Genomic DNA, 23,486 nt, shown 5'->3' with positions numbered 1-23,486 from the left:
TTACTTCTTACTCTGCCATCTTGGCTCCTGGAAGCAGAACCTTTAAAGAGAAATTTATTAATGTTAATTGCACAAAAAGACAATCTAATGAGAGAGTAAGTAAATATGAGGAAATAACTTATTTCCCATACATATGCCCCAATCAACAGCAGCGTACTTCTTTTCCAGGACATGGTAATTACGTACAAAAGATGTTCACAAATGACCATAAAATAGCCATCGGCCATTACTGCCAGCGAGAAAGATTCTGTCAACATACTGGTAACAGTAAAAAAAAGTGCTGTGTGATGCAGCTTCCAAAAGAAATCTTTCTTTCCTCTACAACTAAGTTTTCTAAGAGCTTGGGTGTAACTCCAGTGGAGAAACAGAAATCCACAAAAGACAAGTGCCTGATGAAAAAGTACATGGGGGTGTCCAGTTTGGGCTTGATCTTGAAGATCATAATCCTGCCTAGATTTCCCAACACTGTGACCGCATAGATGATCAGAAATAGAAGAAACAGGGAGACTTGAATATTTGGATAGTCAGAGAATCCTAGGAGGATGAATATGACTGCAGCACTGACTTTACTCAGCATGGTTTCTGTTAAAGAAAATTACAGCATTTTAGAGCTGGAGGATTTCAGTGGCTATATACTAAAATAATAATCTTAAAAAATATCCCTCCATAAGAGATAGATAATTGATTACCTAGTCTTTTGGTTGAATACCTTCAAGGAAGGGGAAGTGACAACGTTTCAGGAACACCCATTTGAAGTGGCCAGCCCTCATTAAGATGATGGTTAAATATACATTCATTCTAAATTTCCTTACTTGTATTTTCTAAGCATTGCCCTTTGTCTTCCTTTCTGGGGCAAATCACTCGTCAGTAACTACCATAGTATTTTCCTCAAGCACTCTCCTTCCATGCCATATCTGACTCAAAAATTCTAGTGATTCTTTATTATTTTCAGGATCAAAAAGAAACAGTTCTATTTGAAATTTAAACACCTTTGACTATTATTCTCTTCTACCACCGAATATGGTCGCTCATCAGGTTTTCTTCTCAGGTACACCTCCAAAAGCCACCTGCTCACCCCACTAGTTCACACCTTAAATTATTGTTCCATTATTTTCTGTGAAATAATGGAAATGTGAAGATAGAAAAGAGGAGGGGCATTCATTCTTGTGGAATCAGTAGATTTATTTTTAAAATAAATTGTGAAAGAGCTTTACTAAAATATTCTGAGATTGATGCTACATCATGAAGTCCATTGTAATGATCTTCTGGCAGTATTTTTTTTCTCATTTCAAACATTCTTTCTTCATTTACCAAAGAATTTTCCTGATTATCTTTCAGATGACTGTAGAAACTGAAGGTGTGACCACCAGAGAAAGGAGTAACTGAATAGGACTGAGAGAATTAATTAAATATTGCCATAAATTCTATCAGAATAGTTGTCAGTAGTCATAGAATCCATATAAATGATTTTATTGAGAAATTCTGAGATCCATGAATTTCCTCAAGGTTTCCTTCACATAATTGTTCCTTAGACTGTATATTAAGGGATTTAGCATAGGAATAACCACAGTATAAAAAACAGATCCCACTTTGACTACAAGCCATGAGTTTTTGGAATTGGGAAAACAATAGAGGAAGAGGATGGTGCCATAGAAGATGGTAACAGCTGTCAAGTGGGAGGCACAAGTAGAGTAAGCTTTATGTCTCCCACTGGCTGAATGCATTTTGAGGATAGTGATGGAAATAAAAAGATAGGATGTAAGGATAATGATGAGGGTGAAAAATGCACTGAGATTTGCGAAGACAAAAAGCATCATCTCACTGAAATGTTTATCAGAGCAAGAGGCAGATAGAAAGACAGAATATTCACATACAAAGTTATCAATGATTTTGGTTTCACAAAATGACAATATAAGAAGTGAGTAGGTGAGTACAAGAGAGCAAATTATGCCCCATGTGTATGCCACAGTCACTAGCAGGACACAGACTTTTGGGGACATGGAAAAAGTATAGAGCAAAGGGTAACATAAAGCAACAAAGCGGTCATAGGCCATCACTGCCAACATAACCATATCTGTTATCACACAGGTGACGCCAATGGAAAACTGTGTGATGCAGCCATTGATGGAGATTCTTCTGTCTTCTGCAACTAAGTTTTCTAGTAATTTTGGTGTAACTATAGTGGAGTAACAGAAATCCACAAAGGACAAGTGACTGAGGAAAAAGTACATGGGGGTGTGGAGCTTGGGGCTGATCCTGATGATCACAATCATGCCCACGTTCCCTACCACAGAGACTGCATAGATGATGAGGAACAGTACAAAGAGGGGCACCTGGAGTTGCGGGTAATCAGAGAATCCTAAGAGAATGAACATGACCACACTACTCTGGTTCTTGTCAGTGCTCACCATGATTCCTGTTGGAGAGAATTAGAAATGGATCATGAGAAGCAAAACATAAGTGAAATTGAAGGATAAGGACAGAGTATGTATTAGAAAATTATTGTTGTTATAATTCTTATGGAGATAATAATAGCATTAGTTTCAATGTTAGCAATTTCTGTCAAGTCCTGTACACTTATAATAAGAAAATATCTTAGAATATGAAAGAAGCCAAAGAAAGAGTGACATAGAGAATGGTTTGAAAATATCACTGGTTACAGATTCACACAATCTTGTATAATCTGGACTTTAACAAATGTCTGTTCTAGAAAATATAACTCATTCAGAACCCACTAACTCCTAAGGCACTCTTTTTCACTTCTTTACACATCCAAATGGAAGGGCAAAAAGGTGTTTCATCTCACCTCCACTTCTGGTATTTATTGTGGAATTTTGAATATGTCACTTCTATCCTTTTGAAATAGTCCAGTTCAGTTCCCTGTAACCCAAGAGAATGAGTCTCAGCAACCTTACACAGATCAACCTTTTAAAAATATAGTGATAACGAGGTCGTAAGCCATCACTGCCAACATGACCATCTCTGTCATCACACAGGTGACACCAATGGACAACTGTGTGATGCAGATGTATAAACACATACACACAGAGACACATAAATTGAGGTAATGTGACCATTAACATAAAAATTAACACTTAGCACTAGTATGCTATAGAGGCAGCTAAGTGACAGAGTGCTAAGTGTGGAGTTAGGAAAACCTGAATTCAAATTTGGCTTCAGATACTTACTGGCTAGGTGAACCTGAAAAAAGTTATTTGACCTCTGTTTGCCTCAGATTCCTCATTTTTAAAATGAGTAAAATAATAATACCTACTTCCTAGGGTTGTTGTGAGGATCAAATGGGATAATATTTCTAAAGTACTTAAGGCAATACTTGACATATAGTCAATGCTATATTAATGCTAGTTCTTATTTTTTGAAATGTCTTTAATGGTAATTGTGTGCCTTAATGCCTGTGTAATCATCGGTTAACCTTTTAACCTATTTTGCCTCAGTTTTATAACAACAACAATAATAATAACTAACATTTTTATAACGTTTTCTATGTGACAGTTATTTTGCTAAGTGCTTTACAATTATTATCTAAATGATTCTCAAAATTATTGGGAGAGATAGGTGCTATTATTATCCCAATTTTGCAGTTTAGATAACTGATGCAAACAGAGTTAAACATGACTTGAACAGTATTACACGGCTAATAAGTGCCTGAAGGCAGATTTCAAATCAGGTCCTCCTGACTCCAGGCCCAGATTTCTATTCACTGTACTGTAAAATACGAGGTTTGAATAGAAAATATTTAAATTCCTTTCCCAGATCTAACATTATATATTTAATGTTTTAAAGTCATTTCCAAATCTGTGCACTAAAATCTTATGGTCTTTTCCACTCTTTGTAAGTAGGATGAAAAGAATACCCAGATAAACACAGAAGGCCCCTAACTATTGAGTCTTAGATCCAATCTCCTGAAGTTGTTTCTTTATAGTTTTGGGCTGTAATGAAAGAAAGCCATCATGATGCTATTCAGAAGAAGTAGAGAAAGTCTAAAGTACAATATTTTAAGGACCTGATGTGTTCTTCCCTACCAGTGAGTATTTATGTCTATCCCTTTGGAGAACACCACAATGTAGTAATTATCTTCCAAGCAGTAAACAATTGAAAAAGATAAAATTAAAAATATAAACAAACAAATGGAGAGAGAGGGAGAGAAAGAGATCAAATGAGGTGAAGGCCTAGCTCCCTGACAGTTAAGTTAGTAATGACTGGAACCTGCAGATGAGAAACTGGGTCATGGAAGGCAAAATGGGAGTTGGCCTTTTAATTTGGATTTCTTTTTATTAGAAGCATAATAGTAGAACATTCCTCACTTCCACAGTTGTCCAAGAACAATGACAGTGAGACAATATATTGCCTGAAAACCAAAAATTCTAAAACTGGTAGGTGCATATGTATGTCTCATTCCAATGTCACTTCTCATCCAGGAAAAATACTGTTCAATTTTTCAGTCCATTCTCTACCACTTCAAAATATTTCCACATGTAGCTTCCATCCCCTCTATTTCACCCTCCTTACTTTTTTAAATGTATTAATTCTAGCTTATTCCACTTATGAATTCTTTTCTATCCTTAGTCAATTTTTATCCTGTGATCATAATTTTCCTTAATTATTATTTTTCTGCCATAAAGCTGTATCCAATACTTGGCATTTCATAAATTATAATTAATGCCATTTTCTTATTTTTCAAATATTTGTGTGATAGCCTGACCTTTTATAAACAATAACAAATGTCTCCCCTAACCATCACAATCTAATCACAACACAATCCTTGTGCCCTTTTAAGTGACTTCACCAAATTCTCACATATATTATGTTGGTACATTGGTATGGAAACAAAAATTCCTCACTGAAGTGCAAGAACCATTTATGACATACAATTAGAGAGTTACCTGAGGCTGTCAGTCATATCCAACAGTTCCTGGTCCTATTCTGGGGTTTTCTTATCTAAGATGTTGTTGTTATTTGTCTTTCATTCTCAAAGAGGACCATGACATCGGGGAGGTGATGCCATAACATGAAAGTGAATTGGATATGAGTGAGGCAGGGTTGTTGGCTAAGATACTCAAGTGGTTTAACATTTTCTTCTCCAGTTTATTTTACAGATAAGGAATTAAAGCAAATTGGGTTAAGTGACTTGCCCAGGGTCACACAGCTAGTAAGTGTCCAAGGCCCAATTTGAACTCAGACCTTCCCAACTCTAGGCAAGTGGTCTGTCCACTGTACCACCTGCTGCCCCTTGTTTTTAAGTTTTTGTTGTTTTTTTTTTCCAGTTTTATTGCCTGAGACCCAAGGTGGCTAAATGACTTGGCCAATGTCATTTAATTCAAACAGTCCTTAATAAAATTTTCAGAGGTAGAGTGAGAATAAGGCTCTCCCTAACTCATTCTCTCCACTTTACCACACTGTTCTTCCTAGATTTATCATGCATGTATGTATGTATGTATGTATGTATGTATTTATATGTGTATATAGTGTATATACACACAAGCTGCATAGTTAAGAAATAACCAATCAAAAATAAAAAGGTGAGTAGTCCAATGCTAAATCCCCTAAAATTTTTTCTATATATCTCTGTATTTATCTTTTTAGATTCCTAGCTACTTTTTCAACCTCATGCATCTCTTCTGCATTTCTGGTGTATTCAATGGATTTGTAGGCTCAGTGGTCCTGGAACTACAGGTTTTTCATTTATTATAGTAGATTTAGGGCTTGAAGACTTATCAGCCATTGAGTCTAGCCCTTCACTTTATAGAAGAGGATACTGATACACTGAGACATTAAAAGATTTGTCCAAGATCACCTAGGTATTAAGTAGCAGTTTTCATTCTGACATGGTTCCCCTGTGTCCACATCTGACCCTCTTTCCACTTCACTGCCTCTCGTCTTCAAAAGCAATCAATTGTAAGATGATAATATTTTTGTTTAAAATTATGGTCAAAACCAAATAGACTAATAGAGTCCTTAGCCTGTTATTCAAGTTCTTTCATAAACTTGCTCTCAAGAGCTCTGATTTTCCATCCCAATTGTATACAGCTACTGTAAGTTTCAACCCACATGTATAATCTTTATACTATCAACACAATGTATATTCTTGGCTCCATCTCTTTGCTCTCACCATACTTCTTGCCTCCGTGATCTCGTGCTGCATTTGTAATTGTAGAAATTTTAAATTGTTCTTAAATATGGAGCAAATCTTTCTTAATTTTCAAACCATTCCTTATCCATTTTCTGTCCATTGAACATTTCCATCCATCTCTCAAAGCTATAAGACAATTTTTTTAAGACACATTAGGGTCTTACTTTTGTTTTTAGTATTGGTATGGACTTTGTATGGAAATGTTCACCTCCCTGACATGGATTATGAACTCATTGATGTCAGGGAATGTGTTTTTATTAACTTAAGGATTTTTTTAAATGTTGAAACAAAATACATAAAATTGGTGAAAATAAACATTAAAAGGAGGAGAAAGAAAACTGTTCTTGGAACCTGCTGGGAATCACACTAATGAATCAGTCTGCTCCACTTTGAATAAGTTTTAATTGTTCAGAAAATCTGCCTGACATCAAGCGTAAATTTCCTTCTTTGTAATTTCCACCCCACTCCTGTTTCTATGCTACTGTCCTCAAGACAGCCATGATTCTCCCTTTCCCACCCACAGATGGCATTATAGTCTTTCAATGTATTATAGTATTTCACTCATTCAAACCATTACCTTATTGTCAAACATTTAAGTTGATTGAAACCTTCTATTTGTTTAGGTTTTTTAAATTTCATGTTACTCTGCAAATCGTTGAGGAGAGAGCTCTAAAAATAATTATTTTCAAAGTATAATCTCAGTAATGATAATTGGTGGTCAAAGGATATGATTACTGTGTTTTTTTTATTAAATGACAGATTTTTGTGCTTGGTCTGGCTATTTGATTCCAGAGATATAAGAAGCTTCAGACATATAAACTGCCTCCAGTAACATACCTTCAAACATCTTTCGCAGTTTATAACTTCAAATAAATCTTTACGACTAGAGAGTTTAACATACTTTTCCCCTACCCATTTTCACTCAGTGAGGATGTTTCATAGGCAGAACGTGGACCAAAGTTGCCATTATTCCTAATCTATCATTACAAAGACCCTACAATGATTCCTCTCTACCACTTTTTACTAATTTCACTATGCATTTTTCCTTTAATTTTTGCCAGATGTATAATTTGGTTCATCTCTAACATTATTTTCCAACAATTTTCCTATGTGAAGCCACATTTGCTGCTAAACTGCTCTGTTCATTATTCTCTAAAGATAATATATGAATTTCTACCTTCATGCCTTTATACTTATCATTTTCCCCAAAGTGTGATGCCTTCTCTTTTGATCTGTACTAAATTAAGTCTAGCCTTTCATGCACAGTTTGCTGAAGTTGCTGACAATCCTACTCTCTCACCCACAGACATTTTTCATGCCTCTCAATTTCTGTAGCCTTGATTATAATTGCCAGTGAACTTTTAATATGAACTATATGGTATTAGTATTGGTCTTTGTGTGTACCTGTCTCATCTCCCCACATTTATTGAAACGTTCTTGTGCAAAGGAAACTTATATGATACCTCTTAATATTCATGGATATTAAGTTCCCTGCACAAAAATCGTGACTAGAAAGTCAATAAACTGGAAAAAAGTGTATAGGAGGAAATTACCAGACTTATCTACTCACCGGAACATAGACTGTCTTGCACACTTCATTTCCTAGATCCATAGAACAGATGATGTATCTTGTGATATTTCAATTTCATGATTAGATAGGTTCCCAAGCCCTCCCTACTTATCAAACTAAGAATTTATCTACTGGTGTACATTTTTTGACAGAAAATCAGTTTTTTTTCACTGACTGTACTAGTAGAATGTGGTTTGCTCCATTTTGCAACAAAGCTCAGAGTCAGAGGGACGTCCTCCTACTCTATCTGAAACCTGAGTATGGTACTTATGCAAAGAATCTTTCATTTGTCTCCAAGACCTTTGGGACCAGGCACTAGAGACCTTCTACTGACCCTCCATATGTGGTCTCAAGAGAAATATTTTTTTAAAAAAGCTTCAATGTCACTTTCCGTGAAGGAAATTTTCTAAAAAATCAAATTGGTCTTGAAATTAGAAATTTTTTCCACCTTCACAGATATTAGCATAGACTTTTCCTAAGATTATACAATATACAATTCGATGAGAATTATCACATACCTGAATGAATTACCCTCAGACAACTTGGGGCAAGGCTTGGCCAGCATTACCTTAATAAATGCTTTTTGGGAGAATATAATAAATACTTCTTGACCTCATCTTGCCCAGGATAGTGAAGATATTGTAAGAAAAAATGGGCTTCAAGATGCAGAATTGCTCCCTCCCTCTAGCTTCTGTCATAGGTAGTGTATATAAAGTATGATTCCACTTAGCGGTCAACCAATCCTCAGGTAACTCTAAGACAAGAATCTATACTGTAGGGATGCTGCTACTATTATCACCAGACACTAGTACTCCTGAGCTCACAATGTTATCCCCACCACTAGACACACTTTCCGCAAGGAATGTCTTTGATACCTCATTTCCCAGAGAGTGATGAAGACCCTAGTATCATGCCACTTTTATGATTAGAAAATATCTCCTCCCTCTTTCAACCCACCTCCAATAATACAATATTCAAGTCTGTGAAATTGGAGACATTTCTAGTCAGTCCACTAGGCAACAAATATTTAATATGCACTTACAATGTTACAAGCACTGCAATCAATATTGGGCATTATAGAGGAGCTCAGATTTTAACAGAGGAGACAATAAGCAAACAGTAAAGGACATATAAAATCTGTCCATAGTAAAGAAATCTCCAGTTGTGATGCAACTTCTTTCTTTTCAAAGAATTATTCAACTTGTACCAAGTGTTAAATATAGAAGAGGAAGATGAGAACTAAAATAGGATGTAGTAGGACAAATAAAAGGTTCAACCAGAAGAAGCCGACATCCAACAGCCTAGAAAGATGAATTAAGAATGTTTAGGTGCTGGAGATACAAAAAATGGATGAAACAATGTATTTTAAGATGCTTACATTGTAACAAAGAAGTAATAATAAATAATAACTCATTGTTAATACTTTTTAAAAAATTATTAATCCCTTTGGTAATAACAAACCTGAAATATATCCATATTTACCAAACATCACCTGAATGTTCTGGAAAGAGTAAGCCTGGTGATCAGCACCCTTAGATTCTGGCATTCAACAGTAAATGAGCATTTATTAAGTATTTTCTATGTTCCAAGCACTTTTCTAAGCAGTACAAATAAAAGCATAAAGAAAGACAGCCCCTGTCCTCAAAGAGCTTACATTATAATGGATGGAGACAACAAAAAAGGAAGCTGAAAGTTTGCAAAGAAGCTTTCCTCTGTATTCTCCCTGATTTCTGTGTTGTTCATGATATCTCAACCTCACCTAAGGACTCCCCCAAATTCATTACCATATGGAGAGCTATGTGGTAAGGTAGGGATGCAGGAGTGAAGAGATGATCACAATAGTTTCTAGAATAGGGAGCAGGGGAAGGACTCAAGAAGAAGAAAAATGGTGGAATGACAAATATAAACCCTGCACCTAATCAACAGAACCAAGCAGCTAAAATGACATTAAATAAACATTCATAAGAAACACATGTAGGGGATTTCCTGAAAGAAGGAAGAATATTCCCAAGGGACCAAGACTAACTCCAGCTTATTTCCATAATCATAAATTTGCAAGACAGGAAAGAAATGAAAGCAAACCATGGAAATGAGGCAACTGATCACAAAAAAGACCATATATGTAATTAAGTTGAAATCAGTAAGCATTTATTAAATGTCTTTTATATGTCAAGCACTGGCACATAGCATAGAGTGTCAAAAGAAAAAAAACTATACTAGTAAATAAACATTTTTTAAAGAAGCCAACATAATTAATAAATGATTTTGGATAAAAAGTATCTCATGAGCCAAAGGAAGAGTGTAAGATAAATTCTATTAAAGGACCAGAAATAATCAGTGCAATAACTTCAAAGAGATCCAGAATGGTATAGAAGAACCATTGAAAAAAAAAGGTCAAGAAGGAAATAAAAGAAAAAAAGAAATAATGGAAGGAGAGGATGAATCAGTTTTTTTTTTTTAAGCTAGTATTATGTAAGAAGCAGTGTACTAGGCATTTGGAATACAAATACAAAGACAGAAACCATCTTCACTGTCAGAGAACTTATAAACTAATTGAAAAGACAAGCATGCACATAAATATTTTTAGAATATGAATAAAATCAATGCAAATTATCTAAATACAAGGTAATTTGAGAGGAAGGGCACTAGGATTTGGAGGGTGAAGGAAAGGCTTCCTATAGGAGGCAGGTTTATCCTGCATCAGGAAGGAAGAAATGTTATGAAGCAGAAGGGAGGAGGGGGTGCATTTCAGGAATGGAGAAATGGTTCCACAATGACTTTCAGTTGAGAAATGGAGTAGCTATGGGAGGAACAGCAAAGGTCACTTTACCTAGATTGTAGAGTATGGTAATCAGAGTAACATTCAATATTTCTATAAAGGTAGGTCGGGTGCTGGACTGTGAAGGAATTTTCAAGCTATACAGAAAAGCTTATATATTATTCTACAACCAGTAAGAAGCCAGTGCAGGTGACTGATTTGGATAGTGATATGATTTGATCTGTGATTATGGAAAATATCTTTGGTAACATTGTGGAGGATGGTTTGGAATAGGAAGACCTGAGGAAGAGAGAAAATGAGGAAATAACTAATAGAATCTATGCCAGAGGTTCTAGTTTTTTGTTTGTTTGTATGTATTGTTTATCATTGATATTCTGTTATTAATATTACTGTTATTTATTATTATTTATCTGGGCAGCTAGGTGGCTCAGTAGAGAGCTGGGACCTAGGGTCAGAAAACTTTGATTTCAAACCTCACCTCATATAATCCCTAGTTGAGTGACTCTGGGCAGGTCACGTAATCCTGTTTGTCTCAGTTTCCTTATCATAAAGTGGACTAGAGAAGGAAATGGCAAAGCATTCCAGTATCTTTGCCAAGAGAAACCCAAACAGGATCACAAGAGTTGAGCACAACTGAAAAAAATGAACAACTGTTTAATCTAGAAAGACAGACAACAAATTGTACCAGGTTCCTTTTTAAGACACAAATTTTCACCCTGTCCTTCAGGATCTGAAACACTAAGACACATGTACACAATTCTATTGTAAAATGGAGATATGTGGGATACTTTAGTTCAGAAGAAAAAAAGTGACAAAGTAGAATTTGTCAGAGAAGAAGCACAAAAATAAAGGGGAAATGAAGAATGCCACATAGGGCATTCGCTGACCCTCCTTTTTACATCCATCAACAAACAGAGAGCAAGGCAATGTTCCCAGGGTCTGAAATGTAGAGCCTGGGGCAGAAGCAGAGATTTTTCTTTTTCTTTTACATATGGAAACCCAAAATGAATACTGCATTTTAACATTTTGATCTTTAGTCAGCTCCAAAAAAGATCAAATTTAACTTACCCAAATAATTAATATATGAGATAGAACACTATTTCACAAAAATGCATTATTATTTTTCAAATAGATATAAATATTTAGATTAACAGAATGCAAATCCATTTAAAAGTAGAATTAAATTCAAAGTAATTTTTGATCATCATATATATATGTGTGTGTGTGTATACATACATATTCTCACTCAGGGCACACTAGTAGCGTAAATATTAAATTGGGGTATAGAAAGTAAAGAACTATTACTCAAAAAGAATTTTGTTTGAGAATTCTTGCCCAAGAAATCTTCCTTGCCTGAATAAAATGATCATAATGAAGATATTTTGTTTAATGCTTTGCAGTTGTCTTTAGAAACATCCACCAATTCCTCTAAAATATTTCCAACTACTACAAGAAGAATATTTCTGAACATATATATATATATACATCCATTCATATGGATGTACAAATCCATATATATGTATATACCTACATGCATACATACACATAACCACAGATTATCCGTGTGTGTGTAACGATAATACTGTATTGGGTAGAAAGGATTTAGAAAATATGTCATCTTTAGAAGGTAGTGCCTCTACTGATCATTAAAGAAAGCTAGAAATACTAAAAGGTAGAGATGAGGATGTAGTATATTTCAGAAAAAAGGGATACATCCAATATTTTCAGAAAATGCTGCATTTCTATAGGGTAGTTTACCAAGATACTAACTTATGTCAACCTGATGGTGTGTCTGAGTGTTTAAAGATTTATTTTCTCTTCTGTGATCATCAATGGTCACTTCTCAGTATCTTATTACTATTTTTTTCCTAGAAGAATCTCTCCCTACCTTAAGATATTTGGCAACTAGTAGACATAGGTTAGCAAGATCTGAAGAGAGCCAGGGAAAACCTGATACTTAAGAATAGTAAATTAAAAACATTATTATAGTTTACTTATTATTTTAAGGAGATCAACTTTATGGTGATGGGATGGAGGGAAATATACCTTACATAGTAAAGAATAAGGGGATTTGGGTATATACATATACATATACATATATACATATGTGTGTGTGTTTTCAGTTTTCACATTCTTGTTTCACTTAGACATGGATTCACAACAGCGTGACACATATGATGTGGCCAAAAGTCTAAACATCATAGGAACATTATATTATTACAGCTTCTGAATATGTACATTATTCAGAAGCTGTAATACTGTATAATGTTCCTATGATTAATTTAAGGGAATGGAACCATTATTTATAGCAGAATATTTAAGTAAAATACATTGCTGTAGTTTAGCTATTGCTGTTTTTGTAGTAGTTCTTTTTGTTGATAGTAGTGATAGTGGTGATGATTAGGATGATGATGGTATATTCTAACGAAAAATCATTTTTTCCATTAACTTCCTGAGTCTTTTTTCACACAATTGTTCCTCAGACAGTATATTAGGGGTTTCAGCATGGGAATGACCATGGTATAGAAAACAGAGTCCACTTTGATGGTGAACCAGGAGTTTTTATTATTGGGTATAAAAAGGATTGTTCGATAGAAGATTCCAGCAATTGTCAGGTGAGAGGCACAAGTGAAGAAGGCCTTTGCCTTGCATTAGTAAAATCCACCTTCATTACAGTTGCAAAAATAAAAAGTGTAAGAAGTGAATATGACCAGGAATGTGCTCAACATATTAAAATAACAGCTATAAAAAGCATCAGCTGACTAAAATACTTATCAGAGCAGAAGGCATAAAGTATGTTAGCATACTCATAGACAAAATTATTAATGATATTACTCCAACAGTAGGATAATACAAAGAGAGTAGGTGAGAACAGAGAGAAGAGGATCCCCTCGGAGTAGTATGCAGCCATCAGCAGGGCACAACGTTTCTGGGACGTGATAATCATATATAAAAGGGAATTACAGGTGGCTACAAAGTGGTTATATGCCATCACTGCCAACAAGAATGTGTTAGTCAAAGAACAAATAGCAGTAAAGAAGAATTGTGTGATGCAAGTAGGGATAGATATTATCTGATCTTCTGCAATGAAGTTTTCCAACAACTTTGGTGTAACAGAAGTGGAGAAAGAGATATATACAAAAGATGAGTGTTTAAGGGAAAAATACATTGGAATGTGTAATTTGGGGTTGACGTGAATGATTGCCGTCATTCCAAGATTCTCCATCACAGTGATCACATAGATGGTCAATTAAAGCAGAAAAAGAATCTGAAATTCTGGGTAGTCAGAGAATCCCGATAGAATGACTATGTGTGTAGCACTCTGACTTCTATCAAAGATCATCAAGGCTAAGGTCAAAAGGAATTTGATAGTAAATCCTGAAAAACAGAATAGTACAATGAGAGGGACACAGTCAATGAAGTGAGGGTAGATTGAAATAAATGATGACAATTAAAGGACATTTGTGTTTCCTTGATGAAAGGCAATGTTTCCTAGTAGATAAAAAGTCAACCTTGAAGTCAGAAAGTCCTAGATTCTTATCTTGTCTCTGACAGGTACTAACTTGTGACCCTGGAATTACCACTTAACCTCTTGGTGACCAAGGAAACTCAGTAATACTCCAAGTTACAGGTCAGATGTCAATCTACTTTACAAGAGTTGATTTCACAATGAAAGCTATTTAAAGCAAAGAAGTTAGAGATCTAGACAAAATAATAATAAAAATAATTCACTTGTAAAATTAGTATTTATTGAAAACTCAAAACAAATCAGGTTTCCTCAGAAATTAACAAAGGATCAGTGAGGAAAATGGAAAATAACATGGACTTATGCTTTAGATGACAGAGAAGGAGAGGAGAGGAGAAGAAAAAAGACAAAAGAAGATGTTTTGTTTGGTTGCTGAGTGTGGGGTGTAACTGGGGGTAAGTAACAAGATCTAGAATGGTTCTGAGTATGATAGTTATATAACACAGGAAATGATGCAAATTGAAGAACTGTCCAGATGTTGAAAACTCCAAATTAAGAAAACCCAAAGAAATAAGTTTGTTTGTTTTGTTGTTTTTTCTTGTTTGGTTGTCTGTTTTCCCATAACATCTCTTTCCAGACAGGAATAAAACCAAATGATCTTACACTCTAATCTTTATTTATTTTTAATTTTTTTTCTACTCAGCTTCTTGGAATTCTACCTGCAATCTTCTACCTGTATAACCATATCATCATTTAACTTAGTTTTCCCAAATTCCACATTTTCCCATTTAGATTTTCATTTCTTTGCCCCCTCCAAATTGTTTTACATATATATATATACACATATATATATACATATATATACACATACATATATACATATATATATACACATATATATACATATATATATATACATATATATATATTGTTTTTTACTTTTCTTAGTGAGTTGTTATGTGATATTTCAGCATGGTGTGGGACTCATAAGAAAAAAACATCATAGATACTTCAGAACTTGTATTTCTGACTTTCATAAATCTTCTTTATTGTTGCAAGATTTACAAAATTAAGACAGCCTCCTCTAAGTAAAAAAGAAATGTATATTAAATATATTCCTCAAGTCACCAAGAAGTTAATCTCAGATTCCCTAAGCCAGCAAATAATTTTAGGAAGAAAATATTTTTGTGCCAATTGATTTCCTGACAGGTTGTTTCAAATCTTTGTTCCTAAGACTGTATATTAGGGAGTTCAACATGGGAATGACTACTATAAAAAGAAAAATAAATACACAGAAGTTACATTGACTATGATCCATGAAGTTTTAGAACTAGGAACAAAATAGATAAAGAGAAGGTTCCCATAGAGATGGTGATAACAGTCAGGTGGAAGGCACAGGTGGAGAGGGCTTTATGCCTCTCCTGGCTGAGAACATTTTTATGATGGTGACAAAAATTAAAATATAGATTGCCCCCGCTGCCCCCGCTGCCACCGCCCTGTGACAACCACCACCGCCCCCTGCACTGCAGTCACTGGCTCCACTGCCTGCTACGCCCTCTCTGCCTCAGGACCGGCTGTATGATTAGGCCACAACCTTCAATGAGTAAACATATTCCTCAGTTCTGTGGTGTTCTTGGTCACACATTTATGGCGTTTCTGTAGGGCAGTGGAGACTATTGCCAAGTATGCAGACAAGTGAATTGTAGAAATTCATTACTACTCCACCAAGGAGCCCCCTTAAGAGCGGTTAACCTGGAGACGAAGTGTTGAATTGAAATTGGCAGAGCATTTTACAGGAGTTCTGACTTAAATGGGGTAAACCTGAGTGCACTGCCTTTCTTTTGCCTCAGTATTACTGGATTGATTGCTGCTTCTTGTTAGGAGGTTCATTTCATTTCCCACTGCTCTCAACTTCACACTTAAGGCACTGAGAATTTCAAGTGAAGCATACTGAAGGAGACTTCAGTTTCTTTACATCACTTCTGTATTCAAATTTTTAAACCCTTTCATAACCTTATTGAGTGTTTTTTAACTAAACTGACATGGCTCGAATGAACCGCTCAGCTCCTGTGGAAATCACCTACAAGAACATGAGGTTCCTTATTACATACAACCCAACCAATGCAACCTTAAACAAATTTATAGAGGAACTCAGGAAGTATGGAGTTACCACAGTCATAAGAGTATGTGAAGCTACTTATGACACAACCCTTGTGGAGAAAGAAGGCATACAGGTTCTGGATTGGCCTTTTGATGACGGAGCACCACCATCCAACCAGATTGTTGGTGACTGGCTAAACCTAGTGAAAGCTAAATATTGTGAAGAACCTGGTTGTTGCATTGTTGTTCACTACGTTGCAGGTTTTGGGAGAGCTCGTGTGCTCGTTGCCCTTGCACTAATCGAAGGAAGAATGAAGTATGAAGATGCAGTGCAATCCATAAGACAAAAACGTTTTGGAGCCTTTAACAGCAAGCAACTTCTTTACTTGGAGAAGTATCGTCCTAAAATGTGGCTGTGTTTCAAAGACTCAAATGGTCACAGAAACACCTGTTGCATTCACTAAAGATGAGCTGCCTATATTATTGCCTTGGAAGCAGAAATTGGAGATAGGACCTGGGGCAAACTACATACAAAACTAGCCAACATATAGGCTTGATGAATAAGTCTAACGAAGCTTCCATAGGAATATTTTAAAACAATTTTATAGGTTACAGACTTGGCAGAAATGCAGCTTCTGTCTTTGGATTACTAACAACCTGTTCAGACACTTAGTAAAAGATGCTTGCTGTTCAGTCTTTGGGACTTATTGCTTTTCATTTGTATCAATTGAACTTTCCTGAAATCATGCAGTATTGAGTTACAAATCTTACTCAAAGCTATTTCTCAATACCAGAGTCTTATCAGCAAATATGAAATTTTAGAGAGATTAGGTGCCAAAATACCCGGCACAATGCTTACATATTTTCAATAACATACAGAACTTCCTGGGAACTACACACAGAAACATGAACCCTATGTGGTTCTTATTACTTAAGTCATTTCAATATTGAAGACGGGGCCTATATGGTAATTACCTGCTCACTGTATGTTTACATCTCCCACAGTCACACTAAATATCAGGATTCACACAACCATTCATTTTGTTGGATTTTACTAAGTCTTATGGTGATACTTTAATGTCTTTCTGTAAACCTTTGTTTCATTTTGTGCTGTTACCAAGACCTGCATTTTGAAAAAAGATCATAATTCTCTGGTTGAAAATCCATGTAAAGATCTACACATTGTACAGAAGCACACAAGGTCTTTAATGTCTCCAAACAATAAACCTTATAGTTAAGTTAATGTTGGCACTAATGGGGTGCAACTTGACAGGGAGGGCCTGAAAAGGATGGGAAGGGCCTATTAAATATTTCTAGTCAAATGTTGCCTTTGTCTTGTGCAGGAAGTATAGATTATGCACATTAGTTTAGTGAATACTTTTTAAAATGCAGAAATGCTTTGTTATTGTAGCTAAAGCAATTCTTAATCATAAAATTCTGAAAATCTTGTGATTTCTTTTACTGTACCTATTGAAAGGTGTTTACCAACTATTGCTTTTGTTGAAAGTTAAAGTTAGCTTTAGCAATAAGAGAAGAAAAAGACATTGAAGGCATTAGAATAGGTAAAGAGGAAACAAAGCTATCACTCTTTGCAGATGACATGATGTCACACTTAGAGAATCCCAGAGAATCAAGTAAAAAGCTACTGGAAATAATAAACAACTTTAGCAAAGTTGCAGGCTATAAAATAAACCCACATAAATCATTGTCATTTCTATATATTACCAACAAAGCCTAACAGCAAGCAATAGAAAGAGAAATTCCTTTTAAACTTACTGTAGACATAAAATATTTAGGAGTCTACCTCCCAAAACAAACCCAGGAACTCTATGAACACAGTTACAAAACACTTTTCATGCAAATAAAATCAGATCTAAATAATTGGAAAAACATCAGTTGCTCATGGGTAGACCGAGCTAATATAATAAAAATGAAAATTCTACCTAAGCTGATTTACTTATTCAGTGACATACCAATCAAACTACCAAAAATTATTTTATAGAGTTAGAAAAAATAATAACAAGATTCATTGGAGAAACAAAAGGTCCAGAATATCAAGAGAACTAATGAAAAGAAATGCAGGGGAAGGTGGCCTAGCCATCCAGGTCTTAAATTGTATTATAAAGCAGCAATTATCAAAACTGCTTGGTACTGGCTAAGAAATAGAGTGGTGGATCAGTGGAATAGGTTAAGTATTCAACACAGAGCAGTCAATGACTATAGTAATCTATTATGTGATAAACCCAAAGACCCCAGCTTCTGTGATAAGAACCCACTCTTTGAAAAAAGCTGCTTGGAAAACTGGAAAATAGTATGGCAGAAACTAGGCATAGACCAACATCTCACACCATATACCAAAATAAAGTCAAAATGGGTACATGATTTAGATATAAAGGCTGATACTATAAGCAAACTGAGAGAGCAAGGAATAGTTTACCTGTCAGATCCATGGAGAACAGATGAATTCATGACCAAACAGGAGATAGAGAACATTACAAAAAGCAAAATAGAAAATATTGATTACATTAAATTGAAAAGTTTTTTGCACAAAGTCAATGCAACTAACATTAGAAGGAAGGTAGAAAATTGGGAAAGAATTTTTACAACAAGTCTCTCTGATAAGGGGCTCATTTCTAAAATATATAGAGAATTTAAGTCAAATTCATAAGAATACAAGCCATTCCCCAATTGATAAGTGGTCAAAATATATGAACAAACAGTTCTCAGAGGAAGAAAGTAAAGCCATCTACAGTCATATTAAAAAATGCTCTAAATCACTATTGATTAGAGAAATACAAATCAAAACAACTCCGAGGTACCACATCACACCTATCAGAATGGCCAACATGACAAAACAGGAAAATGATAAATGTTGGAGAAGATGTGGGAAAATTGGAACACTAATGCATTGTTGGTGGAGTTGTGAAATGATCCAACCATTTTGGAGAGCAATTTGGAACTATGCCCAAAGTGCTATAAAAATGTGCATACCCTTTGACCTGGCAATAGCACTTCTAAGGCTATATCCCAAAGAGATCACACAAATGGGAAAAGGACCTACATGTACAAAAATATTCATAGCAGCTCTTTTTGTGGTGGCAAAGAATTGGAAATTGAGAGGATATCCATCAATTGGGAAATGGCTGAGGAAGTTGTGGTATATGAATGTGATGGAATACTATTGTGTTATAAGAAATGATGAACAGGCTGACTTCAGAAAAATCTGGAAAGACTTGTATGGTCTGATGCTGAGTGAAGTGAGCAGAACCAAGAGAACGTTGTACACAATAACAACCATGTTGTGTGATGACTAATATCGATAAACTTAACCCTTCCCAGCAATACAAGGATCTAAGACATCTCCAGAGGCCTTGTGATGGAAAATGCAATCCATATCCAAAGAAAGAACTATGGAAGCTGAATTGTTATTTTTTTCTCTTCTGTTGAGTTTTGTTTCCTTTTTCTGATGGTTCCTCCTATTGGTTTTAATTTCTACTTACAACATCACTAATGTGAAAATATGTTTAATATGAATGTAAATGTATAGCTTATATCAGATTGTGCGCCGTCTTGGGGAAGGTGGTGGGGAGGAAGGGGGAGAAAAATTTTAAACTCAAAAGCATATGGAAGTGATTATTGATAAGTCAAAATACATTAAAAAAATATACACACACAAACATACACACACACATAGATATAGATATAGATATAGATATAGATATAGATATAGATATAGATATAGATATAGATATAGATGATATAGATATAGATATAGATATAGATATGGATATGGATATAGATATGGATATAGATATATTGTGCAATGCAGCTTCCAAAAGAAATCTTTCTGTTTTTTACAACTAGGTTTTCTAAGAGCTTGGGTATAACTCCAGTGGAGTTACAGAAATCCCCAAAAGATAAGTGACTGAGGAAAAAAGTACATGGTGGTGTGCAGTTTGGGGTTGATCCTGGTGATCATAATCACACCCAGAGTTCCCAATGCTGTGATCACATAGATAGTCAGAAATAGAGAGAAGAGGGGGAATTGGTTTTCTAGGTAATCAGAAAATACTAAGGGATGCCTATGACTGCAGCACTCTGTTTTTAGCTTTCACTCATGATGATTCCTGTTAAAGAAAACTACAGCATTTCAGAGTTGGGAAATTTCAGTGGCTATATACTACAATCCTAACCTACAAAAATATATCCTTCTACAAGAGGTAGATAATTGGTCACTTAGTCTTTTGGATGAAGACCTTCAACAAAAGAGAATTGATGAGGTTTCAGGAAACACATTTGACTTGGACAGTACTAATTAAAATGAGGCTTAAAAATTAATCTTAAATTTTCCTATTTGTATTTTCTGCTTACTGCTTTCTATTGTCCTCTCTGGGGCTAATAACTCTTCAGTGGTTGCCATAGGATTTGCCTCAGGCACAATCCCACTCTGCCATTTCTTACTCAATAATTCTAGTGATTCTTTCTTATCTTCAGGAACAAAAAGAAACAGTTCTTTTTTGAGATTTAAACACCTTTGCATTGCAACTCAAACATACTTTGTAGATTTACTACACATTATTCCCATTTACAAACACTATGGCCTAGACAAATTGACCTTATTGCTATTATTCATGCATATCACTTTATTGCCCATCTCAGAGCCTTTCTGTAGGTTGTCCTGCACTGTCACAATACACTCCTTTTTCCTTTAAAAGTCAGATCAAATTCCATCTTCCCTCCACAAAACCATCTTTCATAAATCTAGAAGCTATGTACTATATATACATGTGTGTGTGGGGGGGAATAAAATCTCCAAGATATCACCAATATTGCTTCCCAGAAAGAAGGCAACATTTATGAAGACAAGGAATGTTTGATTTTTTTTTCTGTTTTTGTAAATCCAGTATCTAGTCAAGAATCTACTGCCTAATAGATACATAATAATTGATTGTTGATTGACTTGTTATCCCCTTAGATATGTGAAGACAGTTATCAATGACCTTAAGCCTTTTCTCTAGAATTCCCATACCCAGATCTTCCACCAATTATTGCTTGGCATGTATTAGAGGCACCTTTTCATGTATATCACCCTGCTATGCACGCTTTCCTACTTATTTACATCCTCATAATGACCACTCAGATCTGAAGATTGTACTCTATCAGATAAGAGTACAGAAGGATTCCCCCATTCAAATAGAGGGATGATCTGCCTCTTTTAAATTATCTCATATATAGTAAATTAGTACTCTGTGAAGTGATATCTAACAGAACTTGAAATTAGATATTCTCAATTATTTTCTTCTCATATGTTGAAAAAAATGTTAATATTTCTATGGCTGCCTTTAAATCAAGAAACCCTCTATTTCATTACATGGGTTTTTGTTTGGACACTTTCTAAATTTGTTTATTTTCCTACCATGAAAGTTAATGTTGACTGGTATTGAAAAGGTGTTGATTGCTTTAAAAGTTTTCTTATCTTTGAACCAAGGACACCTACTTAATCCCAGGCCATTGCCAGTCATCTTGACTTTTGTCCCACCACTAGGCTTCATTGACTGTAGAGGAGAGATTGAGGTAGACAGATTTCCAGTTCTGCCTTGGATTAACTTACACAAAATAATGAAAATCAAAATGATCAGAAGCAAGACAACATTTTATATAGTAACAGCAGTATTGTTTTAAGAACAACTTTGAGCAACTAAGTCATTTTAACTCTTATAAATATCCAAACTAACTACAAAGGACATATGAAGGAAGACCCTCTGCACATCCAGAGAAAGAACTGATGAATAAAAGTATATAAAGAATGATTTCACATAAATATATATTTAGGCAAATGTGTGTGTTTGTGTGTCTGTGTGTGTAATGGTAGACATCTCTAGGTTAGGAGACAGTGAGGAAAAAGGGAGGAAATAGATTTACTTTGTAACTTTAGTATATATTTAAAAGGAATAGCGCACATTTGCAATTACATATTTAATTTAGCATACATTTAAAAGGAATGACTGACCAAGCTATGGTACAAGATTGTGATGAAAAACTACTATGCCATAAAAAATGATGAGCTTAAGATTTTAGAAAAAAACATGGAAAGAGTTGCACAAAATAATGAGCAGAAGCAAGAGAATATTGTATATAGTAACAGTAATATTGTTTTAAGAACGACTTTAAACAAATAAGTTATTTTGTCCATTATAAATACCCAGAATAACCATAAAAAAATGAAGAAAGACAAGAAAGAACTTATAAATAGAAGTATGTATGACATGATTTTACACACATACACACATGTGTGTATATATATATATTTATACATGTGCACACACATACATACAGATACATATGCACATATGCATAAATATATTGGTATTGGGTTTGCAATGTAATATCTATTACATATGTATATATGTGTGTGTTTATGTGTATGTATGTGTGTGTATATATACATACAAATACACACATGTATATATGTATGTGTATATGTGTATATATACATATATGTGTAGGTATGTGTATGTGTGTGTATATATATATGTGTATAAATCTTTGTATGTCTAATGGTAGCCATCTCTAGGTCTGGGGGTGAGGGGAATGGGAGGAAAACATTTTCTTGATAATTTTCTTGAATATTTGAAAGGAATAATAATTTGTACATAGTAGATTTGCAGTTTAACATATAATCATCTTTTTATTGTACTATGTTATAGAAATGTTGTATATCATAAATTTAAAAAAATTAAAAGCACTTTAAAAAAAAGGAAGAACAAGTTGTTCACAATAGATTCGTAGTTTCATGCTCAATCGTCTTTTATTTTATTATGCTATGTTATGGAAATGCTTGCTTTATTCCATTAATTAAAAAAATAGATAGATAGATAGATAGATAGATAGATAGATAGATAGATAGATAGATAGATAAATGAATTGGAATTCAATTTCTACGATAATGTTGCTCATGTTGGAAGAGAGGAGAGCCAGGAATTTTTGTGTCCAAACTACAAATGATTCAATCAACCAACACTTATTAAGCCTTTATTATGTTACAAGAACTGTACTAGGCATTTTCTAGGACCCAACGTGACTTTATAAGAATTCCATTAGTCCACTGAGTAGCTCCAGGAGTCAGTGATTATTATTCTCTTCCAACACTGAATGGGATCACTCCTCAAGGTGTTTGTTTAGGGCATATCTTAAAAAAACAAACAAACAAACAAACAAACAAACCTGCTCATCACACTACCTGATGCCTTAGATATTTTGCTCCATTCTTTTCTATAAAATAGTGGAAATGTGAAGAAACAGGCATTAAATCTTGTACAATCATTACATTTATTTTTATAATAAATTGTCAAGGAACTTTAACTAAACTTTCTAAAGTTGACTCTATAACATGGGGTACAATGTAATGATTTTATTGCAG

The 23,486-nt window shown here is 34.7% G+C and overlaps 1 protein-coding gene and 1 pseudogene across 1 annotated transcript; one reads left to right on the top strand and one right to left on the bottom strand.

Annotated features, from left to right (window-relative positions):
• Positions 1–1,469: 1,469 nt before the first annotated feature.
• Positions 1,470–2,411, bottom strand: LOC114031620 (olfactory receptor 5D18-like). The gene has a single exon (XM_027846751.1). The coding sequence runs from the start codon at positions 2,409–2,411 to the stop codon at positions 1,470–1,472; it is 942 nt and encodes a 313-aa protein (XP_027702552.1).
• Positions 2,412–15,993: 13,582 nt separating this feature from the next.
• On the top strand, positions 15,994–16,530 carry LOC114031584 (annotated as a pseudogene).
• The last annotated feature ends 6,956 nt before the right edge of the window (positions 16,531–23,486 follow it).

This window comes from Vombatus ursinus, unplaced genomic scaffold, assembly GCF_900497805.2.
Source record: "Vombatus ursinus unplaced genomic scaffold, bare-nosed wombat genome assembly UNPS02015184.1, whole genome shotgun sequence".
NCBI lineage: Eukaryota > Metazoa > Chordata > Mammalia > Diprotodontia > Vombatidae > Vombatus > Vombatus ursinus.
This window is presented reverse-complemented; position numbering and strand designations above follow the sequence as displayed.

Excerpts from the sequence above, each read along its gene's own strand:
- LOC114031620 (XM_027846751.1), bottom strand. The coding sequence starts at position 2,411 with ATGGTGAGCACTGACAAGAACCAGAGTAGTGTGGTCATGTTCATTCTC.